General features: G+C 40.4%; 2 protein-coding genes across 11 annotated transcripts; one reads left to right on the top strand and one right to left on the bottom strand.

Moving 5' to 3' along the window:
- Nucleotides 1-4860: 4860 nt before the first annotated feature.
- Nucleotides 4861-10870, bottom strand: SRSF3 (serine and arginine rich splicing factor 3). Its single transcript, XM_081010635.1, has 6 exons — nucleotides 10692-10870; nucleotides 9748-9955; nucleotides 8901-9035; nucleotides 6825-6863; nucleotides 5932-6018; nucleotides 4861-5723 (listed from the first exon to the last, which is right to left on the bottom strand). Exons 2-6 carry the CDS (start codon nucleotides 9951-9953, stop codon nucleotides 5696-5698), a joined length of 495 nt encoding a protein of 164 aa, XP_080866761.1. The 5' UTR covers nucleotides 9954-9955; nucleotides 10692-10870; the 3' UTR covers nucleotides 4861-5695.
- Nucleotides 10871-10942: 72 nt separating this feature from the next.
- LOC308479781 (parathyroid hormone 4-like) lies at nucleotides 10943-21361 on the top strand. 10 transcript variants are annotated; one of them, XM_081010642.1, is made up of 4 exons: nucleotides 10943-11131; nucleotides 14876-16631; nucleotides 17324-17427; nucleotides 18613-21361. In XM_081010642.1, the coding sequence occupies exons 3-4, from the start codon at nucleotides 17339-17341 to the stop codon at nucleotides 18992-18994; spliced, it is 471 nt and encodes a 156-aa protein (XP_080866768.1). In that variant the 5' UTR covers nucleotides 10943-11131; nucleotides 14876-16631; nucleotides 17324-17338; the 3' UTR covers nucleotides 18995-21361. The 10 variants fall into 10 exon arrangements, with proteins under 10 accessions (XP_080866768.1, XP_080866764.1, XP_080866769.1 ...); XM_081010638.1 differs by having other exon boundaries at nucleotides 14668-16631; XM_081010643.1 differs by lacking the exon at nucleotides 10943-11131 and adding an exon at nucleotides 11183-13110.
- Nucleotides 21362-21467: the final 106 nt, after the last annotated feature.

Below are 21467 nucleotides of genomic sequence, written 5' to 3'. Positions count from 1 at the left end.
TTTAGTCTGAAGTTAATGGAAAAACTATGCGGTCTGCTTTCTATGATGCACCCAGACTCCCCAGGTGGCAGAAAGGAAATTTCGTTTCTAAATTAGGAACTGTGGCACATTAATATATCTCTAAGCAAGTGAGCTGTAACTGCATGTCTGTCCGAGACACGCAACATCCTTCAGTACCTACGAGGGACCCAATAGGGTCCACTACTGTATTGATGCATGCTTGAAGCAGGCACTATTCCAGGCAGCTGTTTTTGGGAGCCAATCATCATTGTAAATCCCCACAGTAATTAAAAAAAAATCTTCACTGCCATTTTAATTTGCCTCAAAGCCCTGCACCAATGCTATGTGCTAGGTAGAACTGCCATTCAAGCTCAATGTTGAACTGCCATTCAAGTTCATAATCTTGCATCCCACCCCCACCAAATATAAACAGGCATGTCAGCCTCCCTCCCATGATTTCATGCCACGTTAAGGCTTTGAAGGAGCAGGTAGTATGAATAGAGCACACAGACTTGATGCCTTTTGAAGGTAATTAATCCTAATGAATTAAACCAAAATTTAACTTGCAACTAACCATATCCCATATACCCTATTTAAATGAAACAAGGTGCTCACCAAGATTTTGTCTTAAGTCAGCGACTGCAGTTTTCATGCTTCTAGGAGCGCTCCTAGCTGCTTTGAAGTAAGTGAAAATCAGGATATACGTTTCTTAAATAACTCAACAGGGAGCTGTGAAGATGTGGGTGGAGCATCATTTCCAATTTGGTCCTCAGACGGCTTCTCCCATCTCCAGTGACAGCCAGGTGCTCCAGTTCAGAATGCCAAGCACTAGGACTCTATCACTTTCTTTTGCAGTCACAAATATGACCATTACCTTGCTAGAACATGTGCGGGAAGTGTTTAAGCCCAACTGATTTTGGAGTAGCAACACCACCAGAGTTCTTTTGTCAAAATTATGAAGAATGTGTTAATATTTGAGGTTAGTGAAAACTAGCAGCTGTTAGCATTACAACTGGATGCCTCAAGCAACTATTCCTAACAATTATCTATTACAGTATCTAAGATGGTGGCAGCTACTATATATTGCATTACAAGAAGAGTTTAGTCCCAACAGCAAAGTTGCAGTAACTAGGCAGCCATGCAATTTCATTTGCCTAGTGCCTCCAGCAGTGCCTGGATAAGGGGATAAAAATTCTTAAAGGACATCACTAGATGGCCTTAAAAGAGGTTTCTCAACATATTTGACTCACCTCTGACATGAATCATTTTTTCTTGTCACAAGGGGCTTAATCTTGGGAGATTTCTGGTCTGTGACCATAATAAATCCATTCGTTCAATCTTGGGAGTATTCCTTCTCTATTCAGCACTAAAGTACAGCAAGTTTTTTAAAAAGAAGTATCCTGCTAACAACTGTCCACTGCAGACTGAATTCAGCATGGAAAGAGTATCCTGTTTGTAACAGGAGACTGCTTTCCATGCTGTCGGTAAAATCCACTGTGCCACTCCACCCCTACATATGAGCTGACTGGGTTCCACAAATTATCACTTTGGCTTGCTAGCCAAATCTCAATTTTTCCTTGATTCCTACAAAGTATCTATTCTAGAGGAAAAGGAGTTGTTATCTTGTTTCACTAGTGCTGGAGACATGGATAAGCCAGAAGAAATGCCTGTTTTTTCATATTCAAACCACAAGCACATGCAAGCAACTCCAAAATTTCTTGGGATTCTTCTTGGCAGAAGGCAAGGGACACTTACATAGGTTTCCCATATCCAATGGCAAGCGTATCCCACACAACTATAAACAAGCTTATACTGTATCTTTTTATTACCAAAATATTAACACTGAAAACAAATACATTAAGTCATGCTTTTATTGAAGAGATTTTAATATTGCAGGTAGTTCACGTGTGCTTATAATGTGTCTTTCCTGGCAATCTGATTAAAGAGTATGGTATTCAAAGTGTGTACATGCAAATATATTAGTGTTATGGTACTGATTGATACTAGAAGGCCACAAAGAATTAGTTGACTACATTAGCATGTAGCATATAAAAGAATGTAACCCCACTGCAGTTTATCGTAGAAGCCACAGGAAGCAGAATTGTTCCATGCAAGTTCCAGGAATTTCTTAGGGACTAGTCTTGGAAACTCAAAAGCCTTTTTCTCAAGGCCTATCTGCCCTTCACACAAATTCCTGAATCTACTTACACTGCCCTCTAGGATTTCTTATTTTCAAAGAATTGCAACCTACTAGTATCTCCTTCCCAGTCAGCTTTCCAGCCCTGATTCTTCTTTCCCCCAGGATGACATTTTAATCCCACTCTCACAAAAACTGTGATATTGTTGACACTTTGTTCTGTGATCATTTGGAATGTTTGCCACCAGAATCTCAACCGCCATTGGAGGCTTCAGCGTTGTAAAGTGCAGTACAGATGCAGTAAAGTGCAGATGGTCGTTCGTTCAGTCAATATTCATCCAGTCACATGGTTTATGGTCTTCTTGCTCTTGATTATACTGAATCAATGATTATTCAAGCATGAAGGGAACCAAGGAAAATAGCACTGGAAGCTCTAGTGAGTGTCCAGACAACTTATAGGTTCCTGCTTGTGTAACATGACTTTACCTGCAACCACATATCCTCCCCAAATCCACACACACACCCCCGGTGTTGGAAGAACCTCAGTACAGACTCATGGGGTACTGGTGGGGGAAGAGTTCCATTGCTCAAGTGTATATCCCTAGTTCTGCACTGGATACAAGCCTCCATATTCACACACCAAGGACATTTCTCTGAATTAGTGAACTTCTCAGATTTTGCCATTTAAACTTTACTACCTTGTTCCCTCTAACAAAAACAATTAACTGTTCTGGAAACCTATCTACAAAGAAAATGTAATGTGACCAATGTCAAGAGAAACGGGCAACCTAATTATGCAGATTATGCCTGCATTCTGTCAAGATGACCAGAAATTGGTCCCCTTACTGGTTAAAGGTTTTAGTGCATTTGTGGATGAATTCAATAACCAATTCAACCTGAAACTAGAACTTCAGATAGCAATATTCAAGTTGTGCCTACACGTCTGTCAATTGTTAAAATATGCATACATTACTTTGCAATCACAGCTAAGGTTTTTATATAATAACCTAAAAAGCCTTGCCATTAGCTTCCTACTCACAGTATTAATTCAGTATCAAAACTCACCATTTTCAGATGTCCAATATAGCAAGCAATTTAATTTTCAAAAAATTTAGTCCCACTAAATGTATTCCACCTCACCTTACACCTAAAAGGAGATTTAAGGTTCCAGCCTATGTACCTAATCACCAGTTAAGAGCTTTTTATAATGGGTTTTGTTTTAAGCACACTGCTTGTAATAAATCACATGGTTATGAAGTTAACATCGTTGTCTCCTCCACATATGTAAGAGTAAGGCAAGCCAAAAGGTATGGATAGGTTACCACTTCAGGAATTCTTCTTTGGCAACATTCTTTGGGTTATAGCGTCAGGGCACACCTACAGCTATATAGCACAAAGGCTTGTCATTACAATTACTTTGCATGTTCTACTAGCAAAGATTACTGCTGTAGGCAGTCAAGTAACCATTTTTCAGCCAGAGAGTATCTCCTAGCTACTCAGTAGGAGCCCACAATAGCAATTTTAGCTTATTACAACTTTATGATGCATATCCAAAGAAACCAACTGTTGCCACGTGCCTAGGGCAAGAGAAAGCAAACATCACTTGATGGTACAATTTCTTCTAAAAGTAGAATAAGCTGTTTGTATACTATTGCCATTTTGTGAAGAACGATGCACTTCTCTGTGGACTTAAATTGCCTTGACAATGAGATGTTGACAGCTACATTGAAGAGTACATGTGCACCTCTCATTATACCCAAAACTCCCTTAAATTTCAATACCAATTTGAGAATGTGACTTCTTCCCCCTTTGTATGCTTATACCAGTTGTTTTAGGCACTGGGAGTGGGAATGCACAATTCACATCCATCATAGGTACAGATGAGCATCACCAGACCCAGATGCAAGCTTGCCAGGCAAAGGAAACATTTGTACTGCACGAAGAATAAAAAGGGGACCAGGAAGCCACCAGAGGTAATCATTTTTTAACCAATAAATTTACCAGGAGGATTTAATCCACATAGGTTGACAAGGCACAATGGAACTCTGCAAGACAAGTCTTTAATGAAGCATGCATTTCCCCTTTTTGAAGCCGTTTAAGATAGAATATTAAACATTAACAATCTTTGGATGACCATGTAATTTTCCTTAAAAGGCTAGATAATGAAATTAAACCAAATGTTTTCAAGTAGTATGGATTTAATCTAAAATTCACAAGACCAATTATTTTCTGGGCACAAGACCAATGGATAAACGTTGCATGCAACATTTGTTTTAATGCAGAGCATTTAAAGCTTTGTCGGCATTACAAAGCTTAATTTTTATGCTTAACTTGAATCCCTGCGTAGCAAGTTCACTTTTGGTATACAAGTTTGAGTGCTTCATTACTAAAATGAATGCTCATTGGAGTGCAGCATGCTAAGCCAATCATTATTGTAACTTGTTGTGAATGTGTTGTAGTAAGTAACCATGTATTACCATAGATGATGACTGAGGCAATTGCCTCTAGGTATTTGAAGAGGTATTTTAAAAGGAACTATGTGTGGTCTGTTACTTACATATGAACGTTCTCTGAATAGCTCTTTATCCAAACATTAACACAGTGAAATTTGATTATGGCTTCAAATTGTTCACAATAACAGATTTGAATTAAACTGTACACAAGTCCATCTGAATGTTATATTTGCACGAAAGTTTGTCAAAATACGAAAGTTAAATACTTAGAACGATTTGTAACCAAAATTTTAATCCAAAGATCTCAAAGAGTTTACAGTGACATGACAACTTATGCACAATAAGAAAATTTCGCATCTACAATGTACCCTTATGCACCCAAATCCTTTAAGCTAATCATCTGTTCTTTTGGTCTGCTCTATAATGAACAGATTAGGCAGTTCACATTTCAGCAGTAAGTACTGATCCACACAAAGATACAAAACTTAATCTACACTTTTACATGGTAGAAGGTAGTTCTGACTAAACTGGTATAAATCAGAACTTGTAAAACAGTATCAAAAACATATAGCTCCCACAAGGCTTTCATAACTCTTTTGCTTACTATTGGTTTTATCCTGTCCATTAACCCTGCTCTCACCCTGCATAGATTGCCCATTTGTGATTGTAGCAAATGCTCAGGATTAAAAGGTCATGTGTGTTGTGTACTTCCTTTCAAGTTTAGATCCTGCAGAGATTCCAGAACACAATATTTATATGAAGAACATTTGCCACTTGCATGGCTTTTGAGGTTTTATTTGGTAAGTCTATGCAAGGTTATTAGCTAAACATTAATGCAAATCAAAGTTATGCTTAAGGGTACACTGTAAAGCAACAAGTTATTACACTTCATATGACCTGCTCAGAACCATATACAGATTCACAACTGTTACATTTGTCACCTGTTACAAGAGACAAGAAAAACAAAATTTGACAGCTAAAACATTTTAAAAATGCACCAAGCTTATGAAGTCTTAAAAGAAAACAATGTTCTGTACATACTCCTTTCACATACTCCTTTCTTCAGATCTAATATGACTTCCTGTACACTGCTGTTCCTGAAGTTCTATTTCCTGTCATTTGACCTGGAACGGCTAGATAGAATATACATTGAGATTCTCAGTCAAACAATGGAAGTAGTTCAGTATCGTTATTTAAACATACACCTGAAATTTCAACTAGACAAATTGACCTATTATAAGGCTTTTAATTAGTGCACTAGTGAAAATGACATTTCTCTAGTAAATATGCTACAGAATTAAACTCTGTATTCAGACATTAAGGTTATGGAAGTTTTCTTACCTACGAGATCTGGAAAATGAACGGGAAGGCTTATGATTTCTCTCCCTTGACAGTGATCTCTCTCTCCTTCTATCTCTAGAAAGGGACCTATAAAAGGAATAATCAGGATTTCAAGAGAATATATTTTTCATGCAATTCTTGAAAAACAGCATACTCAAATCTCACTCCTTGAATAACCTTTTTCTTGTAGCTTAAATTCATATTTTTAAATATGTTGCAAATTAATGGCTATAACATACTAATGTATGTGCACAGGTTTTACTTTCTATTTGAGCAACACATGCTATCAATGCATTAACTAGTACAGTGCTTGTAAACATGCTTGAAAATCTTAATTTATGAGGCACATTTTAGAATAATATGTAATTCATCATTGATACTGGATTCAAAACGAAAGGTATTTTAGTTTATCACAGCATTTGATGGCAGAAAAAAACACACTTTTAAATTGTTTAAAGCTGAATTCAGATTAGACTATACTTTAATAAACACATTTGGCATGCATTTTACACAGCATACTGACAACTGTGCTGGCCAAGTACACTTTCAAAGGAGTCAGAGATTTATGGCACTTCAAGTGTATAATTCAACTATCCTTTGGGCTATGAAATGTCACACCTGTGCCATCTGCACCACAGAGCCATCTGTTTAAGGGGGTGGGGACGGGTGGACTATATTTTGAAAAAAATAAAAAATGAACGAATTCCTATGCCCCACAAATAACCCAGAGGTGCATTTTAAATAAAAGGACACATTCTACTCATGTAAAAACATGCAGATTCCCGGACCGTCCGTGGGCCGGATTTAGAAGGAGATTGGGCCAGATCCGGCCCCTGGGTCTTAGTTTGCCTACCCATTATCTAGACAACCCAAATGCGGCACCAATAGTTTACCTGCTGCGGCTACGGGAGAAGCTTCTCCTTCGTGGAGATCTACAATCAAAAATAGAAAAGTGAGTATTTTCATCAATTCAACATTAGTGGGGCGAGGCAATTCCCAACTTGTCAAGTCACTGTTGGGCCCAGTGAATGTGCCAAATAACATGGCACTCATCGTCCAGCAAAATGGAAAGATTCAGGCATTAAAAACTCAAGTGTGATCAGCACGCTTCCAACCATGAGTTTGCTTTAACTAACACCATGTCATAAGCAAACCTGTCCAATGCAGCACTTCCATCTCAACTAAATCCACTGCCTAGAACACTATACTAATGTCCCACAAGTAGTCCCAAAATTGGTATAAACCAGTATTTTGGAACCCATGCAAGGTAAAAGTCCGCAACAGGACACAAGGTACCAAGTCAAAGACTAACGCACACCGTGACAAAGCCATTAAACACCATTAGAACTGCATATTTGTGAATGTAAAAATTTAAAATGTCATAGTGTGTTTAGTCTAAAGAACCTTAGTTTGCCCAGTTTAACCCCAAAGTAATTGTTTTAAGTTCCGAAAACTGTTAGTAAAACAGTTTAAAGGTGAAAGGAGTTGGCAGATTTTTGCAAGGAAGAACTAAGTTAGCAATTAAATGTAGTTTGCCATCTCGCATGCAAATATACTGCAGTTTAGTTTCTTATATTAAGTTTCCTTAACACCCTTAAAAGTTTTGCTCAAGCAACATATGTATGTTACCACGAAATTATGCACAGCCAGCCTTTGATTGAGAAAAAGTAATTACTTATAAGCCGCTTACTCCTTATTTTTACCAGCAGTAAACTGTATAAGCAGGAAAAACTTACTAGTTTTTGGTTTCAACAAGCTAGAAATGGTGAGGTGAGGCTGCCGGACTGACTGCCAAGAAGAATTTGCTGAAAAGGTTTTGCCAGATGTTGCGTTGTATTTAGTTGGTTGGCGAAGGGGGTGTTGTGGATTTTTCCTGCTTTTTTGTTAGCCGAAGGCTGCTGCTGCAGTTGTTGTGAAGACATTTGGTAAATAAACAGCTGAGCTGATTGGCCGGGAATGTGTGGGCGGTCGAGGTGGCTGCTGCCGATTTGGTTAAGGTTGGAGAGAAGGCTGAGAGAAAACAGCATGCTCGGGAACCAAAGGGCGGTGCAACCTGACGACTGGCCATGCCTGGGTCATGTGAAACGACACCAGCCAAGCTGAATGGGGCGCGCTGGTCACATGACGCTGAAAGGGCTAGTTGACTGGCTAATGCAGACTCAGAGGGTGGTGAGAAGAGACATGATGGTGACTCTGTAACGGGTTCATTTTTATTAATAGATGGACCAAAAAAAGCATAAAAAAATGAAAAACAAGCCATCAGTACAACCATCTATTAGCTAACAAATACTCCTATTGTGTTCTACAGTGAAAGGGAACAGATTTCACTCTCTTATCTTGTATGGACTTCATTTACCTGAAACAGGCTAAAATCAGCCCTTGCAGAAATAAAGACCTTAAGTACGACTAATAAACACCCAACCAATCTGTCAGGGTCAGAGAATGCATTACTTGTAAAAAACCTGCTTTATTTTGAAATTTATTCCTGCATAACTCAAAAGTTGGTCTTATTTCAACAGATTTACTATTGTCAGATTTAGCTAAGCAACTGTTCATTGCTTCAGCATTTTTAAAACAGTTGCCTGCCTGGCATCATTGTGCTAAAGTGGAAAAATCTCAAGTAGGTGGAAAAGCCAAGCTGTTGTATGCAATGTTTACAACAATGGTGTAAAGAAAAGCAAAAAAAACCAAGTTGGAGTACTGGGAAGAAAAAGAAAGTGACTAGAAGATGAACAGACTTCAGAAGGAAAGATGATAATCCATGTTAGAGGGCACTATCAACTGGTATAGACACCTAAGGATAAAAGTCAGTGTTCAACACAATGTATCCCTCTAACATATATTCAATGCTTTAAAATTCTGTGTCTGGGTAGGTATAGACAAGCATTTTTTCTTTTTTAAAAAAAGTCTATTATGCCAAATGGTAATACTGCCAAACATTACTATACAAATTCTTTGCTCCTAAATACCTGCGGCGAGGTGGAGGACTTCTCCTACGATAGTCATCTCGAGGACGTCTACCCCATGAGGGAGGTGGACCACGGTTCCGACTACGTTTTTCACCATTGGAGAGTTCAACCCTGACACGACACCCACAAAGTGTTCTAAGAGAAAAAGGGAAGAGTTGTTAGTTCTAATAGCCTAATAAAACTAAGCCAGACACTTCAACTAGTGCCCCTGTATTTCCCTAGTTATTTAAACTTCAACACAAAACCATACCAAGTCAGTCGAATTTTGTTTTGTTTAACTGAAAATTAGACTGGGGACCAGTATTTCACTCCTAAGAAGCAGCCAGCACTTAAAATTGTTTTGATCATATAGAACGCATATTCAGCTTCAGGCTTATTATAGATGTCAAAATAAAAATGTTTTTAAATCAACATGAGTGAAATTCAGCTACAGACTGAGCCATTAAGAGCCTGCAATGTTGAGCATATTTCCATTTAAAAAAAATATTAAATGTTTGAAACAGGGCACTCAGAATCACAAGAGCTCACAACCAGTGTTTCCAAAACTTGATAGCTGTGCAAAGTCTAGAAACTCAGGAATAATATGCAACATGTTTAAACTGTACTCAAAATAAACTCTTCTAACACAAGCAAAGGATTACATTTCACACAAATTTAACAGACTGTTAGTAAGAATTACTTCCCAGCCCCACTAGCTCCCACAGAAAATCAGTTATATTTCTTTTGGATCTCCAAGTACAGAAGCCAGGCTACTTGTGACCAATTTTCTTTTCAATCAAAGCAGCATATCACATTAATAGATCAGAGTATACACATAAGCTCAACCCAAATATAAGTGAATTTTTACCTCCCATCTAGTTCTCTGACTGCATCAGCAGCATCACGTGGGTCCTCAAATTCAACGAAAGCAAAACCAGGGGGATTCCTAGCAACCCACACACTACGTAGTGGTCCATAGTAGCCAAAAGCTCGTTCCAATTCAGTTTTGTTGCCATTGTTCCCAAGGTTACCTACATAAACCTTGCAGTCCAGTGGACACGAATCACGATGCATCTCTGAAAGACATGCAAGGAAAAACTGGTTTGCCTTCTGTTCATATTTATTAAATAGTTAGGGAACCTTTTGGGTTATAAGGTATTTGAAACAGGCTCATGATTTTGAAAATACAGTGCAGATGATTTGACTTACAACGCATAACTATTCATACATTCAAGTCCATCTTATCTACTTTAGAAATATAATCCATTGTTCCAAGGTATTAATATCTTATATTGAAGACCCATACTCCGGGCCCTTAAAACACACAAGCGAAGTCAAAATTAAGAGACCTCGATATAAGAAAGGAGTTGCCGATCCTTTCCCCCATTTGAGGGCATCCAGGGGTTGACAACTCGTCTTGGAAGGGCATGTTGTGTTTAGATCCCCAAAGCAGGTCCCCATCAAGGCAGCCTGTGGTGATTTGAGCTGGGCCTCGGGCTGCTCGCTCACGAGGAGACGAAAAGGGCTTCTTACGCCTTGGGTAACTGGCGCGCCTACTACTGAGCGGTTTCCCGCCCATCGCGGCGGCCTCTGGCCCTCACAATTCTCCCTCGGTTCGACTCGAGCTTGCGCATATAATGCCCACCACGCCGCCCCTCAGGCTCAGGCAGTCCGCCTCCCCTTTCATCTCCTCCCCGGGTCCAACATCCCGGCGGGAGACCTGACGTTATTTCAACCACACAAAATGGCGGCGGCTCTTTGTCCGCTGCCGCAACCGCGAGGCCTTCCATCCCGACCAAGCCCCTCCCTCACCGGCTGCCGGGCCAGGAGTGTGACCGACTCTCACGAGTAACCGCTACACGGTTTTATGATTATTATTTTTCGGTCGCCTCCGCAGTCTCCCTCGCTTCTCGCCCCTCAGCCACCGAGCTCGATCGCTGCGTCGCCCGTTTTCCCGCCAAGACTCGATTCCGCCGCCTCTCCCACTTCGTCGCACTGGACAAAATGGCGGAAGGCGCCTACACACCCCGAGTTTATATATGTCCTGCCCATCTAGCACGTGACCAGGATTCTTACCAATTGCACGTCGCTTCTCCGGTGATCGACGGTTCCTTGCGCCCTACCCCCTTTCTCAGAGAGACGGCTCCGCCTCAAGGAGCAGATCCTTCCTGACGCTTCTTGTTCGCTTAGTAGTGCCTGCTCCTATTTGCCCAGTAGGCCGGGCCACTGTCACCGTGGCAACCAGAGAATAGGTGGGGCGGGGAGGGGGGAGAGAATGGGTGGGGCGGGGCCGACAGTGCCTCACGGAGGCTCAGGGCTTATGGTGGAAACGTGTGGGGCGGGAGGTGTCAACTGCTCCATTTCCACTTCGACGCAACCGCTTTTCAAATTTCCCGGATGAGCTCTTTGTATTAAAGGGCGTCCCTGTTTTAGAAGCGCGGCATCTCTCGCTTCAGCTTTAACCTGAACCCGCACTGGATTGTGGAGGGAACCCACCTCGCCATTAATCCTTAAAAGGGAATTTAAGGCGGCCTCAGTTCTGATTCTTTTCTCCTAACGATTTACAAAGTGGGGCTTGTTTCCGAAGAGCTATGTTTTCCCTTTGCATAGGTGTTGCCCATCCCAGGTGCTGTACGAAAAAAGCTATACTTTTGCCAACTGTGCTGTGACTTTGTTCCTAGAGGGGTTGCTAGATAGGAACCCCGTTCCCACACCTGATCTGGCTTCAGCTGGCCTCAGAATAGGAAGGACAAGGAATCGGATGCTGTCGGAGCGAGTGGTACCTCCATTCTGTGTTCGGTTAGGTGGGATGCAGGCCCTAAAGGCAAGTGTGGGGTGGTTATTGCCCCTGCTGTGACAGATGAGGCAGTCCGTTGGCTGGCAAGTTGTGCGGAGAGGTGATGAGGGCAAAGTGTTTTGGGATGCTGCCTGCCAACTCCTAGGGGCTGAGGTCCCGCCAAGAGAATATTTCGGGGGGCACCACCCCACAGAAAGTTGATGGGCATTGCCCTTCAAATAGTGTGGGTGTGCCCATCATGTGATTATGTGGGGAAGGGCTTACCTAGGTCCCCAAATATTTTATTCAAGTTGGCCCCCCTGTAATCTAACAGTTTTTGGCTAGGTATGCAAGAGTGAGGCCATTTTCCCTCAGTGGGGTTCAAAATCCCACCACCTGCTTCGCAACTCTGATTCCTGTGTAGGGCACCACTATGGGATAGTCCTAGCAGTGTGTGATAGTGTGTAGCTGTGGTTCCCCTTTTCGTGTGTTGTCCTAATCCCTCTCAGTTGCTTGGCAAAAAAAAAAAAAGTATTCCCTGAGCATCTTAAACAGGGTCCTTTCTGCAGGCTTATTGCCATGTGGTGAAAGAAATATCCTATTTCCATGTGAGTGTTCTGTTGTGTGACCTCTTCTTCCTCCTCTTTGGGACTTATACTTCTAAAAGTACACTTTTGTGAATCCTTACATTTGGTAGATTGCATTGTAGTATGCGTGACCCTGTTGGTCTGCCATCTAGTGGCAAACAAAGAAACCTGTTTGCTTTTCTGGAGCTAAAAGCCTGTCTGTCTTAACTGTTTCCCCACAGTTTTCTATCTGAATAATCCATAGCTCCTCTGCTATTTTGTCACCCACACAGGAGTGCTTTCTGTTGTAGAGTAGTCTGAAGTTATTCTAGGTTAAAACCCCAGAAGGCCACAAGGCCTATAAAGATAGCAGACATATGGAGGCAACTAGTTTTGTGTTTCGCATGAATGCTATGTAAAAAGCTGGACATGTCACGTGCTCTTAATATAGTTTTATGAGTTAGGTGGGGTAGGTTGTATGCCTGAGCTTCCTTCTAATTCCTGGAGGCAGCATTGATTCAATTTCTGGAATAGCCAGGTTAGGTTCCTGGTGAGGTAATGACTCTCTAAGTATGGGCCATTAGGTAACAAAGGAAGTGGTTCTGTGCCAGATAACAAATACGTGGGTCCCCCACTCCCTTTGTTAGAAAGACAAAGCGAGAATTGAGAGTTGAGTGATGTAAGCTAGAAGCTGGAAGACAGAACTATGCCTGATTTCTGTCTCAGCCACAGGTTGTTGTTTTGTTATTGTTTAGTCGTGTCCGACTCTTTGTGACCCCATGGACCAGAGCACGCCAGGCACGCCAGGTTGTATATATGTATATAAACCATTGATCCTAAAGACACCATAGTCTCTGCTGTTCCTCATTCCAAGGAAACTGAAACTTGGGTACACACCTGGTCATTGAAATGTACATCAAATGCAAAACATTTGGCAGAGAAAGGGAGGCATTTTATTTATTTGAAAGAAACGCATCAACAATTTAGAGAAATATACATACCATTTCAAAAATAAGAAAACACTGATTACATAAAAGCTCATACCTAGAAAGCTTATACTTAGTTGGTCTTTAAAGTGCTACTGGAACATCTTTCAATTATTTTTTTTTAAATCTTTCATCATTGTTATTTATTACGACAGACCAACATGGCTACATTACCTGAATCACTGATTACGTATGTTGTATCAAACCATAATATCTTGCTTTACGTTCCCTTACATTGCCAGAGGCCAAAGCTCAGGTTCTTTGGTAACTATTTAATAAAGTTGATGTGCACAGCATAGAAATTGTCTAATTATTTTGATATGCTGACACATAATGGGCCAGTTTCTCATTCAAAGCTACACAAGTTTCAGAGCTGCTGCCACCGGTCCAACTTAAAGTTTGCTTTCAAAATCCTCCACAGCTTTTCTGTGGTGGATTTAGCCACAGTTAATATAATCACATCTTTATGGAGTCTTCAAAGATAAAAATGGAGGGCAGGTTTAGGATTTAGCATGGATTTTTTGTCCTGCAATATGCTCCACTTCTTTAGACACTTTTATCCAATCCTGGGATACTCTTGAACTCAGTACTGGAAGCCAGCTTGTAACCATCTGGTAAGTATTGTTCAGTGAAGGCCAGCACAGTTTGAAGCTTCCATAACTACTACTGCGGGAGTTAAAAATGCTGCTGGTTGCAACACCCATTCTCTAAAAGTAGAGCTGCTGAGATATTTCCTATAATGCAACTTCCCAAGGGTAGTGGAATTGAGTAGCCATGGCAGCACACACTGTCTATGATAGAATGCTTTAAGTTGTCATTCAATGAGCATCTTTCAATTTCTCTGGCTGACATTCACTTGCTCAGACAAATGGAATCATAGTTCTTATGATAATGATAGTTGCCCCTCAATTACATAAAGGTGGTTATAAAGATCAGATGTTTTAGACTTGGCTATGGCTAGTGCTTATTAGCCTGGAAACACGTAACTAGAAAGCTCTGCTGTGGCAGGCACATCATTTACGTTAACTTTTTGGGTGTCCTGGAAACTAAAAAGAGATCACAAGAGTTTAGCAACCAATTTAGCAACCTCAATTTAAATCTTTAATTGGTTACAAGTTTTGACCTTTTCAATAAATGGCTCTTACGCCAGGAGCAGAGTTGTTACAAAGCTAGAAGCCTGTAGTGATTAGCTGATGAACACAATGGCTCAAAATAAACAATTCTAGCCCCAGATGGTACAAGGCAGAACCAGTTAGGTCTGTACATTGGTATTTGGCTACTACTTTTTATGTTATTAACATCATGAAAACAATCCTACATTTAACTGTAGCTGCAATGAGGCACAAACAGCTATACCAATATGACTGCATAGAAAATATATATGACATTCAATGGTGTCCGTATGCTATCAAAATGGGCTTTCAGCCATGCTTTCCTGTCCTCTCACCCTCACCTTTCAGCTGCTGCAAACTCCCAGAATCTGTGTTGGACACTTTGGGAATCATTGAGTAGATGGGCAGTGGGCAGGCATAGAGGAAATCCTGTTGTGCCAGCAGAAGTCCAGGTTGTGAGGTACTGGCTCTGCTCAGGATTGCTTAGCTGCTGGTATTATATTATTTGCTCTGCATTTCTATTGTCTTATTTTATTTGTGCCGTAATTCTTGAAAGGTGTCTTGGAAATCCAAATCTGAGAGGCAATACTGCAAGTAGCTGCTGGTGATGTCCACTCTCTGCTGACTCTGGCCTAAATGGAAGTGAACTTGCGCCAGCCGCAGGTGGCTGTGCCATGCATGTGCTGTTGCCTTCACCACTGGACTATAGAGCGGAGAAGCAGCAAGCAGAGGAGGGACAGGCCTCAGATGCACCCAGAGAAACTCACCTTTACCACAGAGAAGAGACTGACATGGGTCTAAAAGCTTCAGGAGCACGAACTTGCTCTGAAAGGGTATTGTACTGGGAAAAGAAGCAGACTCATTTACCTGGCAGTGGAGTGGAGGTTGGGGCAAGGGGACAGGAACCAAGGGGAATAGAGCTGTGATTTATTTATCTATGAAAAGAACCCTGTGATGGGAGGAATGAGGGGTTTGGGGAGCTCTGAAGGTGCTGCTCTGAGCCTAAAATCCACTAGAACAGGCATCCCCAAACTCGGCCCTCCAGATGTTTTTGGGACTACAACTCCCATCATCCCTAGCTAACAGGACTAGTGGTCAGGGATGATGAAACTGTAGTCCCCAAACATCTGGAGAGCCAAGTTTGGGAATCCCTGCACTAGACAAACAACTATAAAGAGGGAAAACTGAGAACGTCAAATAAACGATAGATGAAGGCAGCAGAATTCTTTTTCTGTGCAAAGCTGAGAGGCACATATGTAAGATCAGTTCTGATGTTCAGAATAGCAGGTTGCTGCCTTATATCAAAGCTCAAAGAAGAGCAGGCCTGCCGAGATAGCACCGCTGGGAAAGTATTTAGGTGAGCCCTCACAGCCCTGCATCTTCTGACTCTAGCTATGCCCCATCTGCACACATTTCTGATCTGTGGATGGGATTATGGGTCAGTTTGCAAGTTACTGTTGGTGACACTGGGTGGATGCAGGAGACTTCACTGGGAGCATTCTGAATATTTGTTTGCCATTGAGGCTGCCATAGTTCAACCAAGACTGATAAACATCAACCCGAAATTTGGGGTGGGCTGTGTGAAGTACCGTATGTCTTTAATTTCTACTGAGCAAGTAGTTTGATTTATGTTTCTCCATTTTTAGTTGGATATATTAATATCCCACTTCATATTTCCAGGCTGAGCCATGGCACTGAAGGCTTATTGTGACCATGCACCGTTGTAAATCCTGGTCCAATTCAAAATCTGACAATAACATGTCAAGAAGAGGAAGATTCCTCCTTGCCTTGTTCATATGGTCAGTTCTCCACTTCTCCAGCTGCCTTCTAGAAAAATCAAGCTGATTCTTGCCTTAAACATGTGGTGCTGATCCAGAAATTATATCAAAAGTTATCCAGCAAGTAATGGCTGGAATAAGTCCCCCAGTGATAAAAAGTCTCCAAATCTTCAGCCTTGCTATTGATCCCAACCTCCATAGCATGATTTTACGATCCTATGAAAATGACAGGATGAGAGATATTTCAAAAACAGGAGGTCCCAGTGTCTTAATCACTAGCCAAATAGTAAACTTTATTGTCCAAGGGTGATTGTCTCTGGGAGAAGCACATCTTTCATTTATACAAGGAGGAAAAGATCTTAGTCATAGAACATGATGCGCAGCTCATCCCTATTGTTAAGTGCAGCTACAGAACTATAAAAGAAGCTAGGAAGGCGAACACTGTCACTGCAGGAGGAGGCTCACTAGAGATCTGCTAGCAACAAGTAAGACTCCCCAAATCAACTTTACCATACTCCAATCCAAGAAGAAATAGTAAGTACTCTACATTCCACTGCTATTTTTAACCTGTTGGGCTTAAAACTCTATATACACTTACCAGGACATAAGCCCCATTGAACTTATTTCTGAGTAGACATGTATAGGGTTGCACTGTTAAATATTTTATTTCAACTAATATTTAATTAAGATATTGTCGGTTATATGTAGCTATACAAATATATCTCAAATAAGTGATTACAGTACTGGAAAAATTGAACCAATGGCTTGTGCCATTCAGGATGTATTTTGTGTATTCACATATTTCTAGAAAACCAGTTATGGTTCAGATCAGAATATTTGTTTTGTTCCCTCCAAAAGCAAACAATTTTATATACATATTATGCTATTGATTTTCATAGGCTATACTAACCTGAGTGAAGATTGCAGTAATATATTTATGACAGGAATATTTGGAATATATATTTAAAAGATGGTTTTCTACTATTTCAAATTAAAACCTTTTGTGTCCTAATATACAAATAAAATGCACTACGGAATTATTTGGCTTTTGTTGTCACAGTAAATATGAAAAGGCAAAGAATAATATTTTTTTTAAAATTATATATTTCAGGCCAATACTTACTATCAGCCACTACGGTTTAATTTTACTATCCATTATTTAAGTGGAATATGTTATAGCTGCAAGTTGCATTTCAATGTCCGTCTTATTTCATCTTGTTTAATAGTTTACAAGACAGAAGATGCTTTTGTCCCAAAGATATCTACAGATGGTAACATTTTTGTCCATTTTTTTTCTTGTTTGGTTTGCAACATGTCAAGAAACAAAAACGTAAGAATATTTGTTAGTCAAATTTTTGATAAGCTTTATTTTACTATGATGGGTTTTTTGGGGGGGGTACTGTGTTGACTATTGGATGCAAAATGATAACATTGCAGTAATGCTTTACAATATAATGTATTTTTCTGAAGGAGATCACTGTGCAAACATATGTTTAGCATCGTTTGTAATTTTTAAAATGATTTTTCTTTAAAATGTGACACATTTGGAAGGTGCTTTTAAAAACAAGATTATCCTGTACTGAAAGTCACAAGATAGCAAAGGGAAAAGGCAAAGTCTTCTTGTTGTTAGAGCTTTCCAAGATGGTTCCGAAAACCATAAAGTGATCTTCTGTTCATTCCTAGATAGTGATGATAAGGGCGAGAGAGCTACCTCTTTTAACACGTCAAAGCACAAATCCATAGCAAAATCAGAAACAATGAAGACAGCTACATATGTTATTCACATGTCTGTCGTGTTCACATATATTAGCCTGGTTTAGACATAATGGGAAACCAGTTGCTCACCACATGAGTGAGCCCACATGAACCTCAGGCTCACATGGTCTGCTGGTCATAAGGTTAGTACTTCTCGCTACAATCTCTCCAGCCTGGGCATAAAGAGGAACTGTGGCTTGTTCAAAAATGGAAGCTTCCAATCTCCTTGTGGCCAAGGAGATGCCTAGAAACCTGAGACTCATACAGGCTCTTTCATGGAGTAGGAAATCATGGTTTCCCATTATGTCTGAAACAGGCCAAAGTATGTGGTAGTCTTGACATGAAAATAGGTGCATAGAGCAGGAAATATGACTCCCCCCCCCCTTTTTTTACCTCCCTGCATTCAATCAGTCCAGGCACTTTTCTCCTAGCCCAGTTTATGGAGCAGGGAGTACACCACAACTTTATTACAAAGATGGAGCACACACACAAATACAGTGGTACCTCTGGTTATGAACTTAATTTGTTCCAAAGGTCCGTTCTTAACCTGAGGTACTTTACCTAATGGGGCCTCCTGCTGCTGCCGCACCACCGGCATGCAATTTCTGTTCTCATCCTGAAATAAAGTTCTTAACCTGAGGTACTACTTCTGGGTTAGTGGAGGCTGTAACCTGAAGTGTTTGTAACCCGAATATTTTCTTGCTTTGTTGTGAATGTGTTTCTGCTTCTCAAGCACAGTACTGGCTTTTTCACATTTCAGTAAGAGAGGAGTGGCAGAATTCCAGTTCTTGCATAATAAAGGAAATCTCCGTGAAGAGTTAAACCGACTGATTTGGCTCCACCAAGCCATGGGAGGAGTGCACACAGCCGTGGGCAGGGACATCCCGCAGGCACACATTGTGTGGACCTCACCAAAGAACCAAGACCTCTCCGATCTCTCTGATGGAACTGGCAGAGAAGAGTCTCTAGAAATGATGAAGCAACTGCTGCTGGGATTGATGGAGAAGGAAGAGCCTGTTGCTGTCCTCAGGAAAACAAATGTGTTGCAGTATCTAAAGAATGTAAAGGGCAATCAGGATCTTTCTGACATATTTCAAGGTGGAGATCAAGATGGCAAAAGAAATCTCAGCACCCAGACATAGATTTCCTGACCGAACCTATTGCAGTCCATCTGCTACTTGAGATATATACACTGAGGGAGATCAAAAGAAAAGTTGGTTAACAAAGAAAATGTGCGTTTGTGCCATTTACTACTCCTTCACATTGTTGAAAGGCCAGAACATTTCCCCCTTATTCCGATTATTAAACAGGAATGTGCAGGGCTTAAAATTTTCCCTTCTAGATAGCACAGATATTTTATAACTGTTAGCAATATTGCCAGGGGCTATATATTATTATTGCTGCTTCACTCCTTTGCATTTGTTGAACAATATTATTGAGGTATTTGTGTGTTTGTGCATGCAGATTCTGCTGGGGTATGTGGAAAGTATTCACTCTTTGTCCCTTATGCTCCTTTCCTGCTTCCACCACCCATATAATTACTTGAGGTCTTTTGTGCCTGTTTTCTACTGTTCCCCTTTAGCAATGTGGGTTTAAGTTATAATAAAGCACATGGCTGAGAAAACACCTAGGCTGGAAAGCAAATTCAAATGCTCTATAATACATTTTTTCATGTAAAAATGCATACTTCTAAATATGCACCCCTGGTTCTTTGAGCATATTAATGTTGTCTCCTTACTGCAGAAAGAATACGTCTTACAGTAAGATTGGAATCTTAGGCAAACAAGAATAAGACCCATGAACACCATGGGACTTACTTTTGAGTAAACATGCATTGGGTCAGGCTGCAGCAATTCTGACCTACTCAAGGTTTTCAAAAGGAATCAAGTCATCCAGAATAATGCCTCAGCCTATCACCCACATCTAGCTGATTAGAACACTCAGTAGAAAAGTCCAAATATACATATTTTCAAATGTAAAAACGTTCTGCTGCAACTCTGAAGATGTGGAATTGGAAGCAATCATTGCAAGTAACTGGTTAGCTGCTTGAACAAAATATTTCAGATTCTGCATACCTCTGGAAGAAGTATGCTGAGGGTTCCCACTTTCCAGAGGGATGAAAAGGTTTTGTCAGAAGAGTTCCAAAGTCTATTGGGCTCAGTCAGGAGGGCATCAGACTCTTAATCTCAGGGTCGTGAGTTCGAGCCCCACATTGGGCAAAATATTCCTGCACTGCAGGGGGTTAGACTAGATGACCCTCGTGGTCTCTTTCAACTCTACAATTCTATGATAGATAAGAGGTGCAGATTGCGTACCTGAAACCTAAAACAATGTGATGTGTGAGAACTAAATGTTGATTGTTAGGCTCCACACAAGTGTTGGTAATGTAATTGGCATTAAAAGCGGGTTAAATACAGCTCCCCGGGAAGTCTCTAAACAGCCCTGCATCCAGGTTTCTCCTAATCCTAGGAAAGTGGGTAATTATAGGGGTCAACTTTCAGAGACAACGCTGTTAATTTACTCTACCTGAATACAACACAGAAACAATATTACACAGATGGTGAATGTAACAATTTAAAATGGGCTTATACTAATGCACAACATGAAGTTCTGTTGTATACCACTGACATTCAGTGTATAATCAACATTTGGCCATGAGAAGACCGCAGACTGGTTAGATTTTGGTTGTCCAGGCACCAGATACTAAACCACCTTGCAGATTTTGTTTTGGGGGACTCTGCCTGAGCGTCTTATTACTTAATGTGGGACAAGTTTGTTTTTTCTTGCTTGCTTGTTTTTTTCTTTTGCAAATACATTTGTATTTTATATCTCAACTTCCCCCTGGAAAATCTCTGAAGGCTATCATAAGTAGAGGCTGGATCTGGCCTTCACATCCCATTTTTGTCATGAGCAAGGAGACTGGTTTCTTAGTTTCTAATGCCATATTTCAAATCTAAACCAGTTTGGGGAAACATATACAAAATTCTGAATGCAGAATTCTAAATACAATTATTAGCAAATAAGTCCCACTGAATATTCCCAAGCCAACAAGTGCAGGGCTGAGATGTTATACAAAGCCACCTTTGTACATTCCAAAGGAGTAATAAATGGCAAGAACACATTTTGTCCTTCATATTTAATAATATGTTAAACAATATGTACAAATGCTAAAATACATATGTAGTATTGCTATAGCTTTGTTATTCGGGTCACCGAAAATATTCAAGGTCTCAGTTACTTTAAATATAATGCTTAGGCTGTCTTAAAATAATCTTTTGATAATGATAAAATGCTGATAGATCATATTTTACAGTGATCCATTTTAAACAAACTGTCCATCCTCAGTGTTATGGAACGCATTAAGATACATGTTTTTTGCATGAAAGTTATCAAAATGTTGTACATCATTAATGCTGGAAATCTAAATAAAATAAAGCAAGATTATATTTTGCTAATAGCTATGCATTTTTGAAGAAAATGGAAAAGTTATTAAATGCCATTAAAATGAAGAGAAAAAAACACTAGATAGCTATGTTGGCAACAACAGGGACTTCCACAGCTATGTACAATTTGCTGTCACTGTTCATCTGAGTTATAATATTATCCTGTAAGTGG

Source organism: Podarcis pityusensis (genome assembly GCF_964106645.2).
Source record: "Podarcis pityusensis genome assembly, chromosome: 6".
Lineage (NCBI taxonomy): Eukaryota > Metazoa > Chordata > Lepidosauria > Squamata > Lacertidae > Podarcis > Podarcis pityusensis.
The sequence above is the reverse complement of the archived record's forward strand: the minus strand, read 5'-3'. Positions and strand labels throughout refer to the sequence as shown.

Bases quoted from the DNA above. Each gene is read 5' to 3' on its own strand.
- SRSF3 (XM_081010635.1), bottom strand. From the start codon at position 9,953: ATGCATCGTGATTCGTGTCCACTGGACTGCAAGGTTTATGTAGGTAAC. The intron at 9,036-9,747 runs GTAAAAATTCAC...TTTTTCTCTTAG, and splicing joins GTCAGAGAACTAGATGGGAG to AACACTTTGTGGGTGTCGTG. The intron at 5,724-5,931 runs GTAAGAAAACTT...TATTCTATCTAG, and splicing joins TCATTTTCCAGATCTCGTAG to CCGTTCCAGGTCAAATGACA.
- LOC308479781 (XM_081010642.1), top strand. From the start codon at position 17,339: ATGCTTTTGTCCCAAAGATATCTACAGATGGTAACATTTTTGTCCATT. The intron at 17,428-18,612 runs GTAAGAATATTT...TTCACATTTCAG, and splicing joins ACATGTCAAGAAACAAAAAC to TAAGAGAGGAGTGGCAGAAT.